The sequence below is a fragment of the Drosophila ananassae genome, chromosome 2R, assembly GCF_017639315.1.
Source record: "Drosophila ananassae strain 14024-0371.13 chromosome 2R, ASM1763931v2, whole genome shotgun sequence".
Lineage (NCBI taxonomy): Eukaryota > Metazoa > Arthropoda > Insecta > Diptera > Drosophilidae > Drosophila > Drosophila ananassae.
In genome coordinates, this window is record NC_057928.1 from 26,208,200 (window position 1) to 26,227,379 (window position 19,180).

The 19,180-nt window shown below is 46.9% G+C and overlaps 2 protein-coding genes and 1 non-coding gene across 3 annotated transcripts; 2 read left to right on the forward strand and 1 right to left on the reverse strand.

Annotated features, from left to right (window-relative positions):
• The first annotated feature begins 569 nt into the window (after positions 1-569).
• LOC6502817 (bromodomain-containing protein 4B) lies at positions 570-11,709 on the forward strand. Its single transcript, XM_001955900.4, has 5 exons — positions 570-1,230; positions 3,164-3,832; positions 4,161-4,265; positions 4,332-4,435; positions 10,859-11,709. Exons 1-5 carry the CDS (start codon positions 675-677, stop codon positions 11,633-11,635), a joined length of 2,211 nt encoding a protein of 736 aa, XP_001955936.2. The 5' UTR covers positions 570-674; the 3' UTR covers positions 11,636-11,709.
• Positions 4,505-4,576, forward strand: Trnac-aca. Its single transcript has one exon. It is a non-coding gene; the product is annotated as a tRNA-Cys (tRNA).
• Positions 11,710-11,834: 125 nt separating the features above from the next.
• LOC6507574 (sodium-coupled monocarboxylate transporter 1) lies at positions 11,835-17,066 on the reverse strand. The gene is made up of 7 exons (XM_001955899.4): positions 16,723-17,066; positions 13,843-14,610; positions 13,623-13,784; positions 13,448-13,563; positions 13,030-13,389; positions 12,501-12,962; positions 11,835-12,440 (listed from the first exon to the last, which is right to left on the reverse strand). Exons 2-7 carry the CDS (start codon positions 14,512-14,514, stop codon positions 12,137-12,139), a joined length of 2,076 nt encoding a protein of 691 aa, XP_001955935.1. The 5' UTR covers positions 14,515-14,610; positions 16,723-17,066; the 3' UTR covers positions 11,835-12,136.
• Positions 17,067-19,180: the final 2,114 nt, after the last annotated feature.

The window sequence follows — 19,180 nt, forward strand, 5'->3', positions numbered from 1 at the left end:
CCCGAATAATATGTCCTGAAAAGTGTGATGTTTTTAATATCATCTGGAAAAATATATAAGCCTCTGAAACAATAAATTGAGCTTAAAGTAAGGGAGTTCCTAGCACCTAGAATATTTAAAATTTCATCAAGTAAGATTTTTTTAGAATATCCTTAGTGTGTCGACCCACTGTGCCGCAGTCTAATAAGGGCACAGGCCGATGGAGACTTTTGATGCGCGCCTCAGTTCAAGGCAGCGAGTGGCAAAGCCAGCCAAAACAAGAAAATTAAATTTTTATTGTTTTCACACAAATAAAATCAAATAAAAAGCGCACTACAATAACAAGCAGGCAAAGGCTAAGCAGGATACACTCGCTGGGAGGGAGAGAGACAGCGGGAGAGGGTGGCCCGGAGGCGGGAGAGCGAGAGAGAGAGGGCCGAGTACATAAGGGCTCGTCCTGGCAATCACGTGCCACACAAACGGCAGCCACTGGGCAGGAGAATCGGACCAACCACCGCCGAGCAACCCCTGAAAGGCTTCCTGTGCGGATGCTGTCGCAGGATCCTGCTGCTGCGCCTGCCAGGACCACGTTCAGTTCGATTTGAGCATTCGACGCGAACGCGACCAATTGCGGGATAATCCACGGAAAAGACGCAAAATACGGACAACTTAGTGAGCGCGCCGACCGTTTCGTAATGTCTACGGCCTTCCTCGTGGACAGTCTCCTGCACGCCCAGCAGACCTTCACGGAGAGCCAGCTGAAGTCCAGCCTGAGCGAGATGCTCCTGTCCTCGTCGCGTCGCCAGGCATCCGGGGACTCTGCGGATCCTCATCCAAAGGAGTCCTCGTCCGCGGAGGACCGGAGTCCTGTCGGACGGAGCTGCGGCGGGTGCAGTTGCTCCAAGTTGCGCGGTTACAAGTGTGATAAGTGCCGTGATATCCGAGCGGAGAGTGTGGACAGCATCGACGAGGTGGACGAGGACGACGACTCCTCCGCGGACGAGATCGTGGCCGATATGGGCAGTGTCGAAGAGGAGCCGCACCTTGACATGGAGGAGGATGACCTGGAGGAGGATCTGGCCGACGTGGACGAGCCAGCGGCAATCAAATTGCCCAAGGTGGAGCCCAAGGACTCGAACAGCCCGGCAGCGGGCACTACCATCCTGAAGGATAACAACAGCAAGCCCATCCTGAAGTTCAGTGTCAGCGCCATCCTGGGCGACACCCGGGAAGGAGTCCGAGTCAGGAACGGTAAATAGATATTTGATATAGGCAGAGCAGAGCAGAGGATTTGTTTTTAGAACTAATGTTAACCCTCTCATACTCCTCCCATATTGAGGTCTTAAAAGGGTTCTGATTAGGTTCCTCTCCAAGGATGCCATTAAAGGGCTTGGCAATTAATTTGCCATGGCTAATGCCAAACATAAACAAAATACAATTGCAATATGGAAAGCCCAAAGAATAACAATGTGGCCGAATAAAAGTTGCGCAGTCCTCCCGAGAGGGAAGGTCCTTCGCAGTCGCCTTAGTTTTTTGCGCCGCGAGTCCTTTGTGCTGGGCTAGGACACCATAAGCCCTCGGGGCGTTGCTCCGCTGAGCTGGCAGGCTGTGAAAACACAACCAGACCTAATCATGTTTAAATTATTGAGCCCGAGCCCTAGGAAACAAAGCCGCATAACCAGTTCCGGAGCATCCGCGTGCTAGTAGTCCTGCAGGGGATGGGCACATAAAAATATATGAATTGTATCTCTGGTGTGGGACCGAAAAAATAGGCGGAACCAATTGGCCATCAGTCAATGTAACTGCTTTGGATTTGTCCTTTTTTATCCTCTCTGCAGCACGAAGTTAAATGCTTTGTGGGATTTCAATTGTCCATAATAATGAGGGGCAGGTCCTGTGATTTACTCTATTTTATGTCCGTTTTTTATGCGATTTTATTTGGTATCTATTTGGGGTTAAATCATGCCATTTTTATCGCACACGCGTGCCAAATGGGCGACAAAAAGGCAATATATTTGATTAAAAAAGTGAATTTCTTTCGCACCCGAAAACTATTTTGTTAAATGGGTTCTTTCCTTCCTTTTAATCTGCAACTGCCTATCCACTAATTACCATCCTCTGCCAATCAATGATCCACTTATAACCATTTTGGCCTCGTCTAGGACTTCGATTTGCACATAAGAAGGCCACAAATTAACTTTTTTGCCGGGCCATAAACCAATAGGGCCAAAAACTTTCAGCCAGAGCAGTCGGCAAACCGCCGCCAAACAAAACAAACAAAGCAAACAATTATAACTTAATTTGTGCGCTCATTAGGCACACATGCTCCACGCCACACCGCACCATATACTGCGTACATGTGGAAAATTCCATCCACGGAGGCTCCATGGATGCGGGACGATGGGAGATGGAAATTTTCGGGGGTCGCCAGGCAAAAAGTTGGTAGCCGCAAGAGGCGAAAGCATCAAATTGAACGCACACACCGCACAGACTGCCAAAACTAAAGAGGCGTTAATACGTTAATTGTTTCAGTTCTCTAATCGAATTAAAATCATATCCTGCAAAAGCATATCCTGCAGCGTCTGCCAGCCTGTCACAATGTGCGTGGGAGAGGGGGCCATTCATGGCGGCGGCTGCTGGTTTTGGGGGTGTTTAATTAGAAAATGAGATTCAGCCCCAGCACCAGATCCACCCCCGGGTCCTGCTCTGAACCCGAATCAAAGGCGCCAAACTTTGCTCTCAAGGTGCGAGCTTGTATCTCAGTGCGTGTGTGTGGGGTGTGGGCGGGTGTTTTGGCGCAGAGTCGTGTTAGCCGGGTTTAATTAAGCCAACTTCACACTGACACTTCAAAGCAGATTTCCGATTTCATTGTCAGTGTGTTCCTTGGGGGTTCTTAAGGGTGATGATGCGTCCTGTCTGGAACTTGCCAAGATGGCAAATGACACTCCTCAAGGATTAACGTCCTTACTGCTTAAAGGCTGTTTAAAGAACCTTTAGTTATCGGAGTGATACGGATAATCAAGTTAGTTTAGGTAGTTAATTTTTGATGCCGTTTCTATTCTATGTACCTCATTCGTAGCAGCTCAATAGCATTTTAAATCACACATCCTTTCCATGACATTGATTAATTGTCTGCCATTGTCGCCAATCACCACTAACGGCTTCCCGCTCTTGGCTTTTACAGAATTCATACAACCGCAGCATATATGGCCTTATCTACAACAAAACTTTATGCAACAGCACTCGCATCAGTATCAGCAACACCATCAGCAGCAGCAGCATCCACACCAGCAACACCAACAGTTGCCAGTGGCAGTGGCAGGACATCCTCATCCGCACCATCATCCGCATCACCATCATCCCGGGCCGGGCCATGCCCACTTCCCACATCCCGCATTTCTAACGCATCAACTGCCGCCGCATCAGCATCAGCAGCAACACCACCAACAACAGCAACAGCATCAGCAGCAGCATCCCGGCAATAGTTGTCAACCACAAACCGCATCCTCGTCGTCGTCACCTGGCAGCACAATTAGTGATAGCGACAACAATCACAGCGCCAATGGCAATCCCGGGAATCCTGGCCAGGACGGTCGACCGCACGAGATGGGCAGTGCGGACGAGGACAACGCCAATCGAAGATTAACGCAAGACAAGCAGCACCAGCACCAGCAGCAGCTGCCGGGAGGCCCGTTAGGGCCCGGTCATCCCACGCCCACTCCGCCGCCACCGCCTCCGCCTCCGGTGATTGCCAAGCCGATGCCCAGTCGCCCCACGCCCTTCCTGCCGCACACTCTCAACCACCCGCACCTACACTCGCTGCTGGCGCACTGCCGGAATCCCTACATGAGTGGTAAGAGTCTGCCAGGACATTGCAGCTGGGGTCTTGTCCTTTCTAAAAGTACTCGAAAAAATAATTTTTAAAAATTATCACTTTAAATAAAGTGAACTCAATTTCAAAAAGAATTTCTAACCGGTTTTCGATTGTGGAATACAAGGGCTTATAAAACTTTTTGTAAACAAAAGAGCAGGTTTGTTTTTTAAGTGGATTGGCTTTAATTGCTTTCCGAATATGACACGTCCCCACCCAAATCCAGAAGCCCGCTCCCTGTGGCGCCCATTAACAAGTGTTTCGGTCTAATGCATTTCCTTTCTGCAACCCCACCTTGCACCCATTGCAGTTGGCGCCCAAGTGTTCCCACTGCCCCCTGGCCAAGGATTCCCCTGGGCTCACTCGACGCGTGGCAAGCCCCGACGTGGCATGATGCGGCGTGCCGTCTTCTCAGGTGCGTGGCAAGGGAGCTCCTTCCCACTCCAGAGTTGATTAATTAATTGTGGCTTCCCATTCGCAGACTCGCAGCGGAAGGGGCTGGAGAAGAGGTTCCAGCAGCAGAAGTACATCAGCAAGCCGGATCGGAAAAAGCTGGCCGAGCGATTGGGCCTGAAGGATTCTCAGGTGAGCCTTTTTTATCGAATTCGTTTAACATTACAAAGAAATATGGAGCTTGTGTGAGAATATTCAACTGGGGGTATAGCTCAGGTGTAGAGCATTCGACTACAGATCGAGAGGTCCCCGGTTCAAATCCGGGTGCCCCCTTGAGTATCATTTTTTTATTTATGAACCTTAAGAAAATATTTTAATCAAGTATATACAGACCAAAAACAAATTAAGAGACAGGTAATACCCTGACTTGAACCGGGGACCTTCCGACGCTAATCGAACGCTCTTCAACTGTGTAGCTCCCACATATGCACTCCCACTCCCCAGCTATGCTATCATGTTAGAACTTTTTAAGTGCATATCTCATCACAAGGTAATATGCATTTTACATGCAAATAATAAAATTCAGCATTCCATGAGGCCCGACCTTTCGTCTTTTACCGCAAAGGGTACTTGTATCCTTAATGTCCACAATATCGCTTATTTCAAAAGGTGGCCATTATAATTAGCCAATTATAAACTAATTTCACAGCTCCGTAATGACCCCACAAAGCACAAAGTTTATAAAATCTATATATAGCTTGTAAGCTTAATCAGCCCGAAATTATGCCAATATTAAAACACGCATATATTTCACCGCTTCCGAAAATTATTTTTTCGGGAAACTTTTCGCATCAGCTTTAATAAGCAGACAACAAAGGCGACGGGTAGCAGAAGGTACTCGGCGAAGCCAAAGCCAACAATGGGGGAACAAAACTCCGCCCTGAAAGCTCTCCGGCAATGGCTGCGCACGGAAAATGGCGAAGGGGATGGCGCCTGGAATGGACGATGCGGAGGCAGGCTCTCCTTGAAATGCGCAGTCGCTTCGTCTTGGGCTGCCTATACATATCCTCCTCCGGACGAGTTCTGGGCTATATATCCGATAAATATGTACATAAACCGACCCAGAGGTCGAGGCGACGAGCTGAGCTGCCGTGGAGGAATAATGAAATTATAACGAGCTATAAGAAATTCATGCCGGCTTCCATTGATTGCGAAAGTTGAGCATCAGTCGGGCGGCAGTCCCTGAGTCATGCAATAATTAAATTAATTTTTGTAAAACTCTGAAAAAAAGAAAACAACGGCAGGGCAGTTCTGCCTTTCTCACCCAAGGCTGCGAAATTTGCGTGGCCAATTCGGTCTTGTCAAAATGTAATCGATCACAACTCAATCACGGCTCCGCAGTTGTTGCCACCCGGCTCCTGAGGCCCGACGGCGGAGCCAACCCTGCCGGCTGCCACCGCCAAATGATGATGATGATGGGTGCTGACGACTTACAATGTCACGCCAAATTAGTGCAGCTCTTTTTTTGTCCTGTTCGGAGTTTCTCAGCCGCATATGATTCATAAAAATTTCATAATCGCACAATAAGCGTGTCCAGTTGCCGGGCAAGACATGAATTCATCAACTCATTGCTCATGTCACGCCCTTTTTCTGACCCAGTCTCTCGATCGATCACTTACACTCTAATGATCCAATAATGTCCTGATCGTCCTGTGGCAGTTGCGAAATGTTGAGTTGAAAAACTGTACAAAATGTGTTTCCTTTTGTTATTCCGCCAAGAAGCATTCATCGTACTCTAGAGTACACTTTATATAGAAAGCCAACTATTATTTTATGATTATTGCCTTCACTTCAGACACAAATCCTTCGAGGGAAAGCTTTGAAGCATCCATCAAATGCAGTTTGAAAATTGTGAAAATGTCGACGGCGACAAAAACAAAAGCCAAGGCAAGTGAGTCCTGCGACCAAGGAAAAAATGTGAAAAAATGTCAGAAAAATTCGCAATCAAATCGCAGCGGGTGCCCAGCTTGCGGTGACTATGCCAGGGTCCGAACAGGACAAAGGACGCAGGACAGAGAACAGAGGACTCAGGACAAAGTGTTGGCCAGCCGGCGGCGATGGCGACACCGGACCGAGAGCTCCATTAACGAGAGCTCCTGGGCGGGGATGAAGGATTGGGAATGTGGGCTGCGGAATATATTGCGATGTGGAGAGGGCGATGAACAAGTGCGGTTATTCACACTCGAGTGACACAGGTTGAGTGTGTGTGACTGGGAGCTCGATTGAGGGTGTGCGGGGGTGGTGGCGATGCAGTGAGCCTAGTTGTATGCAATATGATTTAAGAGCCTCCCGTCCTCGGCGTGGCTGCACTTTTTGCGGCCGTTTGTTGTTCATTTTGCAGCAGCCCACTTCCCCAGAGCGGCCCATAAATATTGGCCCAGTGCAGTGGCCAGTGCAGCCGAGGTGACTGGGAGGGGGTGGCCCGGGCTTTCGGCCATTGTCCGGCGACGCGTGCCTTGCGGTCGGCCAACGTTGCATTGATGACGCCGCTCAGGTGATTCATCATTTCGAGTGTTGTTCATTGCAACGTTTATTGCGATTTTTACAAACGCACTCGAAAAGTCGCCGGGCCTCAAAACCGCGTGCGTTTATTGCAGCCGCTGCGATTTATAGCCGAATTTTGGGGGATGTGGGGCGCTCTTCTATGCAAGTCACGTCTGCAGAGTTATTGGGCAATGAGAGACTAATGGATCCTCATGACTGGTCGATGGTGGTATTGGATGCAACTCCCATGAATCCTTTAGCCAGCACAGAAATAAAATTCTCCCATCAGTCGCGCCCCTTCTGATAAGTCGACTGTTCCTGACAGCTACCAGCCTCATAATCCGCTCGCTATAAATTTAATTGCCATTAATGACACTCGAGGCTGGGAAAATCGAAGGGGTGGAGAAGGACCTCCGCGGGCGACTGCCAAGTTCACAAACCAGATTCCCAAAAAGAGCGGAAATGAAAACATCTTGAGGCCAAATGTGATTTGCATTTTTAAATCAATACACAAAGCTCAAGGAACAGCGCAGGGGCCTCGGATTGAACGTCAGGATACGCAGGATAAACCTACCCGCACACACACATAAACTCCCGCACACACAACACACGTGTCTGGCCGAGTCTCCCTCTCGCTTTCGCCCAGCAACTTTTTAAGTGTCATGTCCAAAACAAATTCGTCTGTTTTTGATTTGTCGAAAAATGGGGGAGTCGACAAAAAATAAAATCGCGCCGCACGAATAAAGGAAATTCCCGCCAACGCCCGGCAATCAACTGCGGAACTGTGGCAGCCCAGCCCTCCACCCATCGAGTGTCTGCTCTTCCCAGTACTCTTGGCATTTTCACGTTATAAATATTTTTATTTTGCATTCCGTCTGCCTCGCCTTTGTACTTCCGATGAAGGACTGAGCCGGGGTTCCACTTTTGATTTTATTTTGGCTGCCATTTCGATTTCTTTTTCGTCCTGGCTTTAAATCCAACTGAATGATAGATAATCTGCAAACTGAAGTCCTTTGAGGGAGCGTGGCCATTGTGCTGATTGATTTAGTTTTTATGGGTCTTGTTATGCCATTTTATGAGAGGATTTAAAAAGGCCCTGCTAGTGAGATGTGGTTTTAAGTGTTTTTAAATAGTTTCATCCAGTTTTTCTGCCAAACTTTTCATTATTTTTTAAGTGTTTATCATATTACAACCCCATTTGTTATGTGTAGTTTTGGGAGGGTATAACATCGCCAGGTTTCAGTTTGCAACTTTTCCGAATCAAAGAACACTTAAGCCCATAACTCACATTTCAATTCAGTTCGCCGGCAAAGATTGGCCAACCCCCGTCAGCAGAACGATTGAAAAACATTAAAAACCATCATTTGCAGCTTTGGTTACAAAATAAATTTTTGACAAATTGCTAAATAAATGCTCGCCCGGCCACAAGCCAAAGTATTTTGCAAACACTTCCCCGCTCCACCCAGCATCGCCTAAAACAATAACCGCAAAAGTGGGTGGATGGGGCTTCCGTCGCAGGAGCTGGACCATGGAGAAATGGACTCTGGCCAGGGTAACCCAAAACGCACTGCCAACTGCTGCTGGAATGACTTTGGCAAATAGTAGCAGACTATTTAATACGCTATTACGCAGCATATCGAATGGCACTCCGGCGCCCGAAATGGGTTGACAGGCCACCCAGCCCGGGGATCGGGCACACACCCCCGTATTCCAGCCTCATTAGTTAACATATGTTGCTCCGGACGAGATTGTCAGAACTCGGGCTCCGGACTCCTCCCCCACAAACAACAGCTTGTGCTCATTGCCAAAGTCAATTTTCGGCAAAAAAAAAAATAAGGGAAGCCGAGGAAAGCCCGGAGCAATTTGTTGCCTTCCAAGCCCTCCCCACTGACTTCTGGGTGGTTTATAAAAACTTCAAACAAATTCCATGCGCGTTATGCTGGCAGCGTGTCAGAAAAATATGTTACTTATCGTTTCGGCTTACTATCAATGGAATGGGCTGGACTTTGTTAAGGGATCGTAATACGACTGGGTCCTTAACAAAGTGGGCACCGTTTAGCTGTGAAAAGGAGCTGTGAGTGCTTAAGGACTTCATTTGGCGGGGATGTTGCAGGGCAAGAATTACAAATTAAATGAAATTCTCTGCTCCATTGGGCGAGGAATAATTGCATTATACCTTTAATGCCTCTATGTCATTGTAGGAATAACTGACTTACTTCAACAAACACAAATATTTACGCCACTCTGCTAATTTGTATTCACGAATATTGAATTTTAGCTTTTTCCGCCAAAACAAATGTTTGCATAAATTAAATGATTGTTTGGCCAGCGAAAAATAAAATGAATATTTTTGTGTTAGACAATAATTATATGTTCCGGCCCCTGCTGCCTCCCGAGGAGGCACAGCCAGCGTTACATGGCCAATATTTGTTAACAAGCCGGACTAACACATCCGAACTAAACTCGTTCCGATGTCTGTCGATTGCAGTTCATGTTTTAATAATAGCCCAAAACAAGTCGTTTATTGAGGTATTTCCGTTAGCCAGCTTAGTAATTGTGATCCGGAACAGATTAATTGGAACAGGTAGTATGCACTACTTTACTAATTTTTTCTTCGGAAGAGTTTGAGCCAGAACTTTGGTCGGAGATATCCGCTCCTAGGGAGTCCTCGCCGTGGCGCACTAAACTGCAGGCTTTATAATTAATTTCCATCAGAAACAGACGACGGCGATGACGACGGTGGCTCGGTGGTTCCAACTTGCGACTGCTTCCCCCCAAAAAGAGACTGGCTTTGGGCCGGACCCATAATCATTAATCTTATCGCCGCCTGAGCTTATTATTTCAATTGGTCTGGGAATGAGGATGGGGTGGTGGAAATCCGAAGGGCAGACGCGGAAACTCAATGACCGTAAGTAAGCAGAACAGCAAACCGAAAAAGAAGGCACGTGCCACAAGGGGTGGCTCCCAGAAGAAAGTACTAAGAAATCTCTGCGGTTAATCGCTTGTTTAACATGTCAGCAGCTTTTTGTGGCCGTTGTTTACTTATTTATTTATTTATAAACGCCGCAGATTAGAGCGGATTCCGACTCCCGGAGGGGTGGGATGCCTCCCCCAATTTCACACATCAATTTGCTTTAAATTTCACATCAAGTCACAATCTAATTACCACCGGGGTGGGGGTCGCCCATAAATTGTTGCAAATTGTTTGGCTTTGCAACAAAGTGCGAATGTCCTGCTGTGTCATAGGCATGTACAGGCTCCAAACACAACAAGGGAGAGACAACCGAGGCAGGTCCTGGGCCTGGACCGCGTACAATAACTCAAAAACAGCCCATGGAGAGGTGGGCCAAGGATGCTGCCTAGTCCTGCCCAGACAGGCGAGTCCTGGAATCTGCTTCAAGTGCCTCGGCCCTGCTTTCCTGTCAAATGCAGCCACCAGCAAGGATCAAGGAAGAGGGGTAGGACAGTAAGTGAGATAGAGGAGTTACAGAATTTTTGCGGGACCAAGTTTGACGTCCTGCACAGTGGAAGATAACCAGCAATTTGTGGAAGATATTACATTTTCGAAACTCTTAGGATAGCATAGATTTATCCTTGAACAGGACCCAATGAAAAGGACTTAAAACTTAAAAACCCTCTGAGGATTTAAGCTGAACTACCCACAGCCACTGTGCATCCCTAATCAATTGTTGCCGCTTTTGGGAAATGTCTCTAATTTGCATTTATTATGGATATGCCCGGCGTCTGGCGCTGGCAGTGCAGTTCAAACTTTTGTTCCACCCAAGGCCACGCCCCCACACACGTCCGGCCAAGTGGGCTCATGGGAGATTCAATTTGCCACAGAAAAGTTTGGTTGGCTAGGACGGAAAAGTACCAGCTTCCAGCTGGGGGTCAGTGAAATGAGGGGAACTCCGCTGGCCATGAACAGTTGCTGAACTATGTCCCTAGCTGTCCGCCCCTGTGGGTCCATGTCTGCGGCGGACAGACTTCCGTCTGCAGATGGACAGTCTCAATTTACCCATCTCACTCTGATTACTTTCAAATAATCCCCATTTCGTCCTTCGCTTGCAGGTGAAAATTTGGTTTCAAAACCGGCGCATGAAGTGGCGGAACTCCAAGGAGCGGGAGCTCCTCGCCAGCGGCGGATCACGCGACCAGACGCTGCCGAACAAAAACAACCCCAACCCCGACTTGTCCGACGCGAAGTGTGATCGCCCGCTGACCCCGATCTCGCCCAGCCTGCTCTCACCCAATGGCAGTGCCACTCCACCGCCTTTGGGAACGGTGGCCAAGGACGAGCCACCGGCGGCGTCCATCACCCCCAAGTCCCCTCAATCCGCCAGCAGCAGGAGCTCCCCCAGCCAGAGCTACGGAGTACAAATCAGCTCGCCGCCTCCGCTCCTAACCACTTTGAAAATGGGCGATCAGTCAGCGGCCGCCACGCCCACTCCCGGAGCAGGTCCTGGCACGGTTTCCACAGCCGCCTCGTCGCCCCCCGCGTCATCCGCCGAGTTTCAGGCCAAGATCAACGCGGAGATGCAGAAGCAGCTGGTGGCCGCCGACCTAAAGTTCAAGCTGGAGAGCAGCATACAGGAGGCCAAGCAGCGGCGGTTCGAGCAGCTCCAGCAGCAGCTTCACCATTCGCCCCACTTCAGTGCCATGCGGGAGGTGGAGCTGGCCGCCGCAGCAGCAGCTGCGCAACTGCACCACCACCACCACCAGCAACAGCAACAGCATCAGCAGCAGCAGCAGCAGCAACATCAGCCGGGGTCAGAGTTTATGAAGCTCTACTACGACGACTACGACGACTCCAACTCGGACAGTGACGAGGAGATCAGCGTGACGTGATTCGTGAGCCGGCTGTTCCATGTAAATATAAATAGAATGTTTTAAATTGTAAGTCTATTAAGGCATTGAAATTATTGTATTTAATATGTGTATGATATTTTTTCGAATTTAAATTCCCAAACGAAATAAACTTCATTGAAAAATCACTGCAAACGGAAATTGGGAGTAGGGAGGGAGTTCATTGGTCGTCACAATCAGATCAGGAATATATATGGGTTTTATTTTTGTATAATGCCTTAAAGTAGAGCTTAAGGCTAAATTCATTTCGTAGTAACATTAGTAAGTGGTGTGTGTATACAGAATACTGTGTCGAGTGCCGAGCAGCCTCGGCTTTGGACTTACGAACTAGAAATCACTCTTTCGACTAAGCTAGGACAGTTAGGTTTGCGACTGGTCTTTGTACATGGAGGTTACAGGTTACACAAGGAATTCTAAGGTGGGGAGCGCTGCCAGGCTGGCCAGCACCACTTCCCGCCCTATCGATTTGCCCAAGGTCGGTTTCTATTCATCGTCGATGCGAATGGCGTGGTTGACGTGGCCGGTGTCGCTTGTCGGCTCTTTGGTATCCATCACGGAGGTGGTCACCGTGGACACGCTGATGGAGGTGGTGTACTGGACCTGGGAATCACTCTTGAACACCTCCTCCGAAATGGCGGGGTTGTCGATGCCCTTGCCGGTGATCTTCAGTACGTTGCGTCTTTGAATGAAGTCGATTACCAAGGAGATGAGCCAGCCCAGGAAAACTGTGAGCAGGCATCCGATCATGCTATACCACATATAGCTGAGGCGGAAAATGGGCCAGGATCTGTAAGCGAACCAGGTAATTAATGATAATTATTTATAGAAATAAATTAGTATAACTTACGTGAATCCGCCCTCCTCTTGAAGGAGCATGGGCTCAGTGAGCAGGTCTTCGGCAATAGTTGTAACGTTGACGTGGCAATCGCAGTGCTCAATAGAGGTGGGCAGCGCTGGTTGCTCCACACTGGCTATCTGGGCCACCACACCGACGAAAATCACCAGGACAAGGGACAACAGACCGCCGTAGAAGGCGCCCTTGGTGTTGGCCTGCTTGCAAGCGATGCCTAGGACGAAGAGACCCAAGGTGACGCCGCCAATCAATCCGTTCAGTGTAAGAGTTGCCTGCAGGACTCCACCCAAGTGCTCCACAATAAACACCAAGCCGAAGGAGGCGATGCCAAAGCCCAGGGACATCCACTTGGCGTAGGTGGCTCCCTTCTCGGGGGAGATTTTGATGTTCATGCCATTCACCAACAGATCCTCGCAGGTCACAGCAGAAAGGGAGTTTAGTGCGGAAGCCACAGTTCTGGAGAAAAAAGGACACAATCCATACACCTTCCATCAATGATTTAAATTTTAAAATAAGTGCATACCCCAAGCTAGCGGCAAATATTCCAGCCACAAAGATTCCGGCGATGGAGGAGATGTGCTCGTACGTGTTAATCACATAGTAGGGAAGGAGCTGATCCGTGGCCGAAATGCGTCCTGCTGTCAGAGGATCGCAGTCGGCGTAGTGGGTGAAGACCATCAGACCGGTGTAGAAGTTCAAGAGAAACACCGCAATCAGCCCAATAATGGCGAAGCCCAGAGCGATCTTGGCCAGTCGCAGGGATTTCAAGGACATGCACTTCTGAACAGAAGCCTGGTTGGTGCAAAACAGGGATGTCCAGTAGAAGAAGCCCCCAATGACCACCGACCACACTGTGTGACGGGTTGTAGGACTGGGATCCATGCTGAGAAGGACAATATAAATTTGAAACATGAGAGTTGCTGCAAAATCTTTCCCCTTACTTGAAAAACTCCAAGCGATTATGTTCAGCAGCCGTCTGGAACACCTGTATGGGATTGCCGCTGTAGAAGCTTCCCAAGCCCACAATCAACACCAAGGATACAGCCAGGACAGCAGCCTGAGAAGAGAGGGAAGAGCTTGGATTATTCGATAAAGGATTTCAAGGAAAAATCTCACCTGGAAGGAGTCTGCAATGACCACAGCCTTCATTCCGCCTTGGGAGGAGTAGAAAACGCAAACCACATAGATCAGGACAACGGCTATTTTGGTGTCCAGGCCTGTTGCCTTCGAAAGAGCGATGGCAGGAGCCAGGACGGCCACAGCCGTATAGAAGCACATCTGAGACGAGAAGACTGATTACAACAATTAACAAACTATATATGTGGATTATACAAACCTGTATAACATAAAGCACTGCTCCCAGGATCCTAATCTCCTTGCCGAATCGTATTCCCAGGTACTCGTAACAGCTGGTCAGTTCCATCTTGAAGTATATCGGATAGAAGATCTTCACAGCCACAGGAATAACTAGGACCATGGGGATAACAATCAGCACGAACTGAGTGCCCTGGAAGTACATCTCCGAAGGATTTCCCAGGAGCTCAATGGCCGTGATGAAGCTGGTGGTCAGGCTGAGCGTCACCGGAAAAATGCTCATCTCAGAGCCCAGCAGGAACTCGTTGGAGGAGCTGCCGCCCTTCTGGAAGAACCCGTAGAAGATGCCGATGCCCAGAGAGATGACCAACATCCCCAGCAAGATGACGTAATCGTAGCCGGAGAAGGTCGCCTTGTGGCTGGGGGCACTGCACTCCTCCAGGCCATCCGGAGCCGTGGTCTGCTGGGCCCTGAAGGACTGCAGCAGGAGGGTGGCGGCGTTGTCAAAGTCTAAATGCTCCTGCGAGGCCGATGATCCTACCGGAGATTCCCCTCGCACAATCAGGTACTTGTGACTGGGATCCAGAGGCGCCGATCCTGCCGAAGGAGACGGCTGCAGGGCCAGAGCGGTAATAGAATGTGCCAGGGCGCACAGGGTCAGCAGCTTGAGAATAGTATCCAGCGTGGCGAACATCCTGGATTCTTAGACTGCTTCCTACGAGGATTTTGTCCGAACTCGGTGGGAGAGGCTTTCTTCTGGCGACTTTCCACACGGCCCAGTGCCTTCAAACTGAAATGAGATACGCGAAATGACAGCTTAGATCATGGCAAGATCAAGGTTCGCCAAAAAAGAAATTTTTAAATTGCAACGAGGCGGCACCACAAAGTCCCCAAATCGTGGGTGTCAGCCTGGGTGTCATCTTTGGAAGCCATTAATTAATTAACCAAGAGATCAGAATCCGATGGGGGGCAGAATCCGGGGGAGGAGAGGCCATTGGCCAGTGGCTCATGTTCAAGTACAAATACATTATTTCCTCAAACAAACAATTCCATTTGAGCGTAATTGCTTTATGATTAATATGTTTTCTTTCTGGGCGGCCCTCGAGGCGACAACTTTTCTCCATCGCGACGGAATTTCGAGATGAAATTGCGGCAGTTATTCTGCCTCTGGAAGATTACAAGAGTGGATTGGCCAAGTGGGAGAACTTCAACCGGTTCAAATCTGGTTCAGACCCGAAACAAATGTTTGAATAATGTTTGGGGGCCGTGGGCTTAGCATGATGTTTGTAAATATTTGCATGGGGCTTCTACGGCGTATTTTGCGGAAGAAATATATTTTATACATTAATTTGAATTTATTAAAGATGAAATATATTTAATTATTCCACAAGTCTGCGTCATACAAACAAACAAGCCAGAGAACTGTTTAAAAAGAAACCCCCTTGTGACTTGTGAGACACAGTAATTTATTACACATTTATTTTGCTTCCTATAATTGTTAAATCATAAAAATCATAAACCATTTTGCAACCAGTAACTGATACCAATCAGTACTCGGCTTAATTGGCCCCAAACACTCGACAATCATTTTTGATGAGAACAGAGCTCTGGATGTGGCGCCTCCTCCGCTGCCTTCCGACTTCTGCCTCCTGCCTTCTCCCACTATTGCCCACTTTTCCAGAGCCAATCAAACTATTAAAGAAAAGCAGCTCCTGTCCGCATGGACATTCACATGGAAAGTGGATCTTACAGATACAGATACAAACACAACAAATTCAACGAAATGGCTACAAAGTAGAGCCATTTGAGCGAAATTGCGAAGAGTGAGCTCGCCAATCGAGATTTAAGCGAATTCAACTGGTTTAGATCGGTGACCAGTGAACTGAGCTGGATTGCGCCGGTTTTGGCCAGAAATTCGCCATTGCCTGGCGAAGATGCGGAGAGCGCCAGCCTCCCACTTTTCAGATGGCAAGGCCAGAAGCAAAGAGCTGTATGTAGTGGTTTCTCCGAAGAGAGCTCTGGTCAACATGGGCTTATAATATAGGCTTGATGCACCTAGAGAACCATAAACTACGATCTCTTTAAACAATATTAATGATGTATTTAATGAAATGTATTTCCCATTTTTGAGGCTGTGGCTTATAAGTATTGGCCAGAAGTTGGACACCATTCGCGATGACAAAAATAAGTAAGCTGTAACTTATTCACAAACTATTTGGTTAACAACCATTAAAAAATATTTATTTTACAGGGAAGCTTAAGTGAAACCAGTTACACGCCATAATTCTTAATTTTTGGGGCTTTTTAGGACTTTCTTTTTCCCCAGCCCTCGAGTGTCACAGCATCTTTAGTATCTCAAGATCCCATATCTTGGACGCCGATTGGAATGCGAGTTTTGTTTTTATTTTTCCTCTCTGGGCTGATATCTTGTCGCGGCTACCCCTTCTCTTTTTTTAATTTAAACAGAATAATAAAAAACATTTGACTTGATTTGTGGCGCAAACTGTTTGCGCATTCCCTCAGGCGGAAGATATGTGTGGCAAGTGGGTGATCTCTGGTCATTGCCTCAAATCAATCAAAGTATTTCCCTATAGGGAAACAGAATTAAGAGTATTTTGAAGCCCAATGAACTAAGACAGCTGATGCTCGCCTATTTGCATTTGTTTGGAAAGGTTTAAGGGTTTTGAACAACTTATTACATGTTTCATGAAGCCATAAATTATAATCGTAGTCAAGTTTTAAGTTGAAGTTTTTTTTGCACCGCAGTCGTATTTCATTCAAGATTTATCCTCATTTGGTGTCAACTGTTATTTGAGAATTTATCAATTCAAACTAGTAGATCAGTCGACTTTTACTTATTAATGCCTTAGTTAATGGCTTTATGGGAACTTCACAATCATACCTTAAAATCCTTATCTCCGATCCGAAAGGACTAAGCTCCTTTTAATATCTTGATCCGTCAACACTTAATTTTTGTCAAACTGGGAGAAGAACTTGCGACTAGAAATGTTCTGAATTGAATTTGTAAGATTGTTCCGCGGTTATTTCTGTATTTCATTAACGTGTTTTTAGGGTTTTGGTTTAACAAGCACACAATAAATATGTCACTTAGAATAGTAAGTTTGTTCCTTGGGGAGCTTGAGTTCTGTTTTTCTTTGAAGATTTATTTTATCTGATATTTCTTTATAGAGCTTGGATCTCCTCGATGTTTGAACGTATTGACAATTTTTGAATGAATGAGTTTTGCAAGCGGCCGTTACGCTTTTTATACGACACCGAAGGCAACGCGGGCAAATCAAAGATCGCAGATCTCACCCAGCTTCGGGATCCCCCAGATCTCTCTTCGCCGAGTTGGAGCATTGGAAAAGAGCAAAAATCGAAGAAAGAGCAGGCCCGATCCGTCCGATACACCGGATATTCCGATACCGACCGTCTAGGAAGCCGAGAGAGAGTCTTCCACGCTAGAGCCGACTACCATGGCGGTAGAGACCAAAAATATAGGCAACTTTTTTATATTTGAACTATAAATTATAAATATTCCATTGCTTCCTAAAAAGGCAGTCGTTATATGGAAATATCTTAAAATTTTTAGAGGGTACGATATATGTATTGGAATATTTGAACTATCTATTATTAAATCCAATTAGTGGTTAGATGGAAGGGAGCTCCTGATTTGGATAGCCTCAGGAGGCATAGGACAATTCGACAGGCTGAAATTTCATTTAATTTGAGAAGTTCTTAGGAAGAATAACGAGAACATATCCGGTATTTTCCACCTCCATTTCAGCCGCCACCAATTGACCGGATAAGAAGTACCCAAGCGAGTTTAATGAAATGCGTTGTAAACAAAAGCTGAAGTGTTACTTAGTGGGCTTAAGCTTGCGTGATGGATATATTGAATATGCGCTGAATGTGTAAGTGAGTCCATTTCTCTGGCAATTATTACTTTTTAAGTAACTCGAGAAACAAAATGCGCGCCAATTAATAATGTGTGTGGCGGCTCTGAATTGATTTTATCTTTCGTTTTTCGTATTTTGTCGCTTCGCCTCAATTGCCTCAGGCTGGTTATGTGTTTTATGTCTTACTTGGATAACGATAACGAGTTCGATCTGGAACGATTTTGATCAGGCATGACTCTCTATCACCACCAGAGCCCACTCCCACTCCCCACTCGTTAATAGGAAATTATTTGTTTACATTCCTTGCGCCAGTGTGAGTGTTTAATTTTAATTGAAATGTATTAGAAATGGGAATTGAAACGGCGCGCCGGACAGTTCAAAGAGAAATGTCCCGATCGCCATAAATTCACATTGAAGCCCAAGGGAAATGGAAAACGCACGTGGAGGAGCCTTATGCGCCCGAAAAAGATTGTGGCTTTTGGGGTTCTTCCCCGGATTGTCCAGCGGAAAGTCTCCAAGAGCCCGCCACCTTGGACTAAGGTCAGTGAGTTATTTCAGTTAGTGGAAGATTAGCGGGAAGCTGCTCATGCATTTTAGCCGCGGAGCGTGCTGCATTAATTAAATGTAGTGAGCCCGCCCCGACTTCTCGTTAACTAACAAACCCATGTAAATCTTGGCCATTAAGCTAGTGTTCCGACAAAAAGCAGTTCAAAGCAGTTCGGCAAATGCGTCTCAGTGTTTAGGCCCGAATCGAACTGCCAACCCAGACACCATATCTCTAAGATGCAAGTGACTGGGACGTCACCAAACAGGTCGAGCCTCTAGTCGAGTAGTTTTTGGACTTTGGCCAGCTCGTTTGTTTGGAGCAAGAACAGAAAACCAGGCAGCCAGAAGCCAGGCAGACTGAAACCAGACAAAATAACAATATCTTTTGATCTTTTTCCCACACGTGCTTGAGACCAGTGGCAGTTGAAGAGCAATTACATCCATTTTTAAGGAAAAAACGTCCCCTATGCTGTCAGAATCTGAAATTTCAGAATCTTAAATCCCCAAAAGAAACCCCTAAAACACTAACCACTTTGAAAAACTTGGGTCTTTGCTGTGCTTATTCAATTTACATTTATTACACAACCCCGTCGAAATTGATGGGAAACCGTCTGGGTGAAAGCGTAGTAGTTAATTCTAGCGATAATGAAAGTGGGCGTTGACATTGCTAAACAAAAATTCGTACAAGCCTTTATTCAGAAGGTTAATTAATTGTCTCAATTAGCGGAAAATATTTACAAGAGCTTTCTAATCATTGCACTTCCGACATTTTATTACAAAACGAATTTGTCCATTATGAATATATTAGTTTTATTCAAGCATAAAATCCAGTTTTATGGAAGCATGTTAGCTTTATTTAAAGAGTCCGCATACCTGGAAGTGAAGAAAGGTCATATGATAACAAACAAATTTAAA

Excerpts from the sequence above, each read along its gene's own strand:
- LOC6502817 (XM_001955900.4), top strand. The coding sequence starts at position 675 with ATGTCTACGGCCTTCCTCGTGGACAGTCTCCTGCACGCCCAGCAGACC. Across the intron at positions 1,231-3,163 it reads AGGAGTCCGAGTCAGGAACG|AATTCATACAACCGCAGCAT; the intron begins GTAAATAGATAT and ends TGGCTTTTACAG. Across the intron at positions 4,266-4,331 it reads GCGGCGTGCCGTCTTCTCAG|ACTCGCAGCGGAAGGGGCTG; the intron begins GTGCGTGGCAAG and ends TCCCATTCGCAG.
- LOC6507574 (XM_001955899.4), bottom strand. The coding sequence starts at position 14,514 with ATGTTCGCCACGCTGGATACTATTCTCAAGCTGCTGACCCTGTGCGCC. Across the intron at positions 13,785-13,842 it reads CAGTGCTTTATGTTATACAG|ATGTGCTTCTATACGGCTGT; the intron begins GTTTGTATAATC and ends TTCTCGTCTCAG. Across the intron at positions 13,390-13,447 it reads AATCGCTTGGAGTTTTTCAA|CATGGATCCCAGTCCTACAA; the intron begins GTAAGGGGAAAG and ends TGTCCTTCTCAG.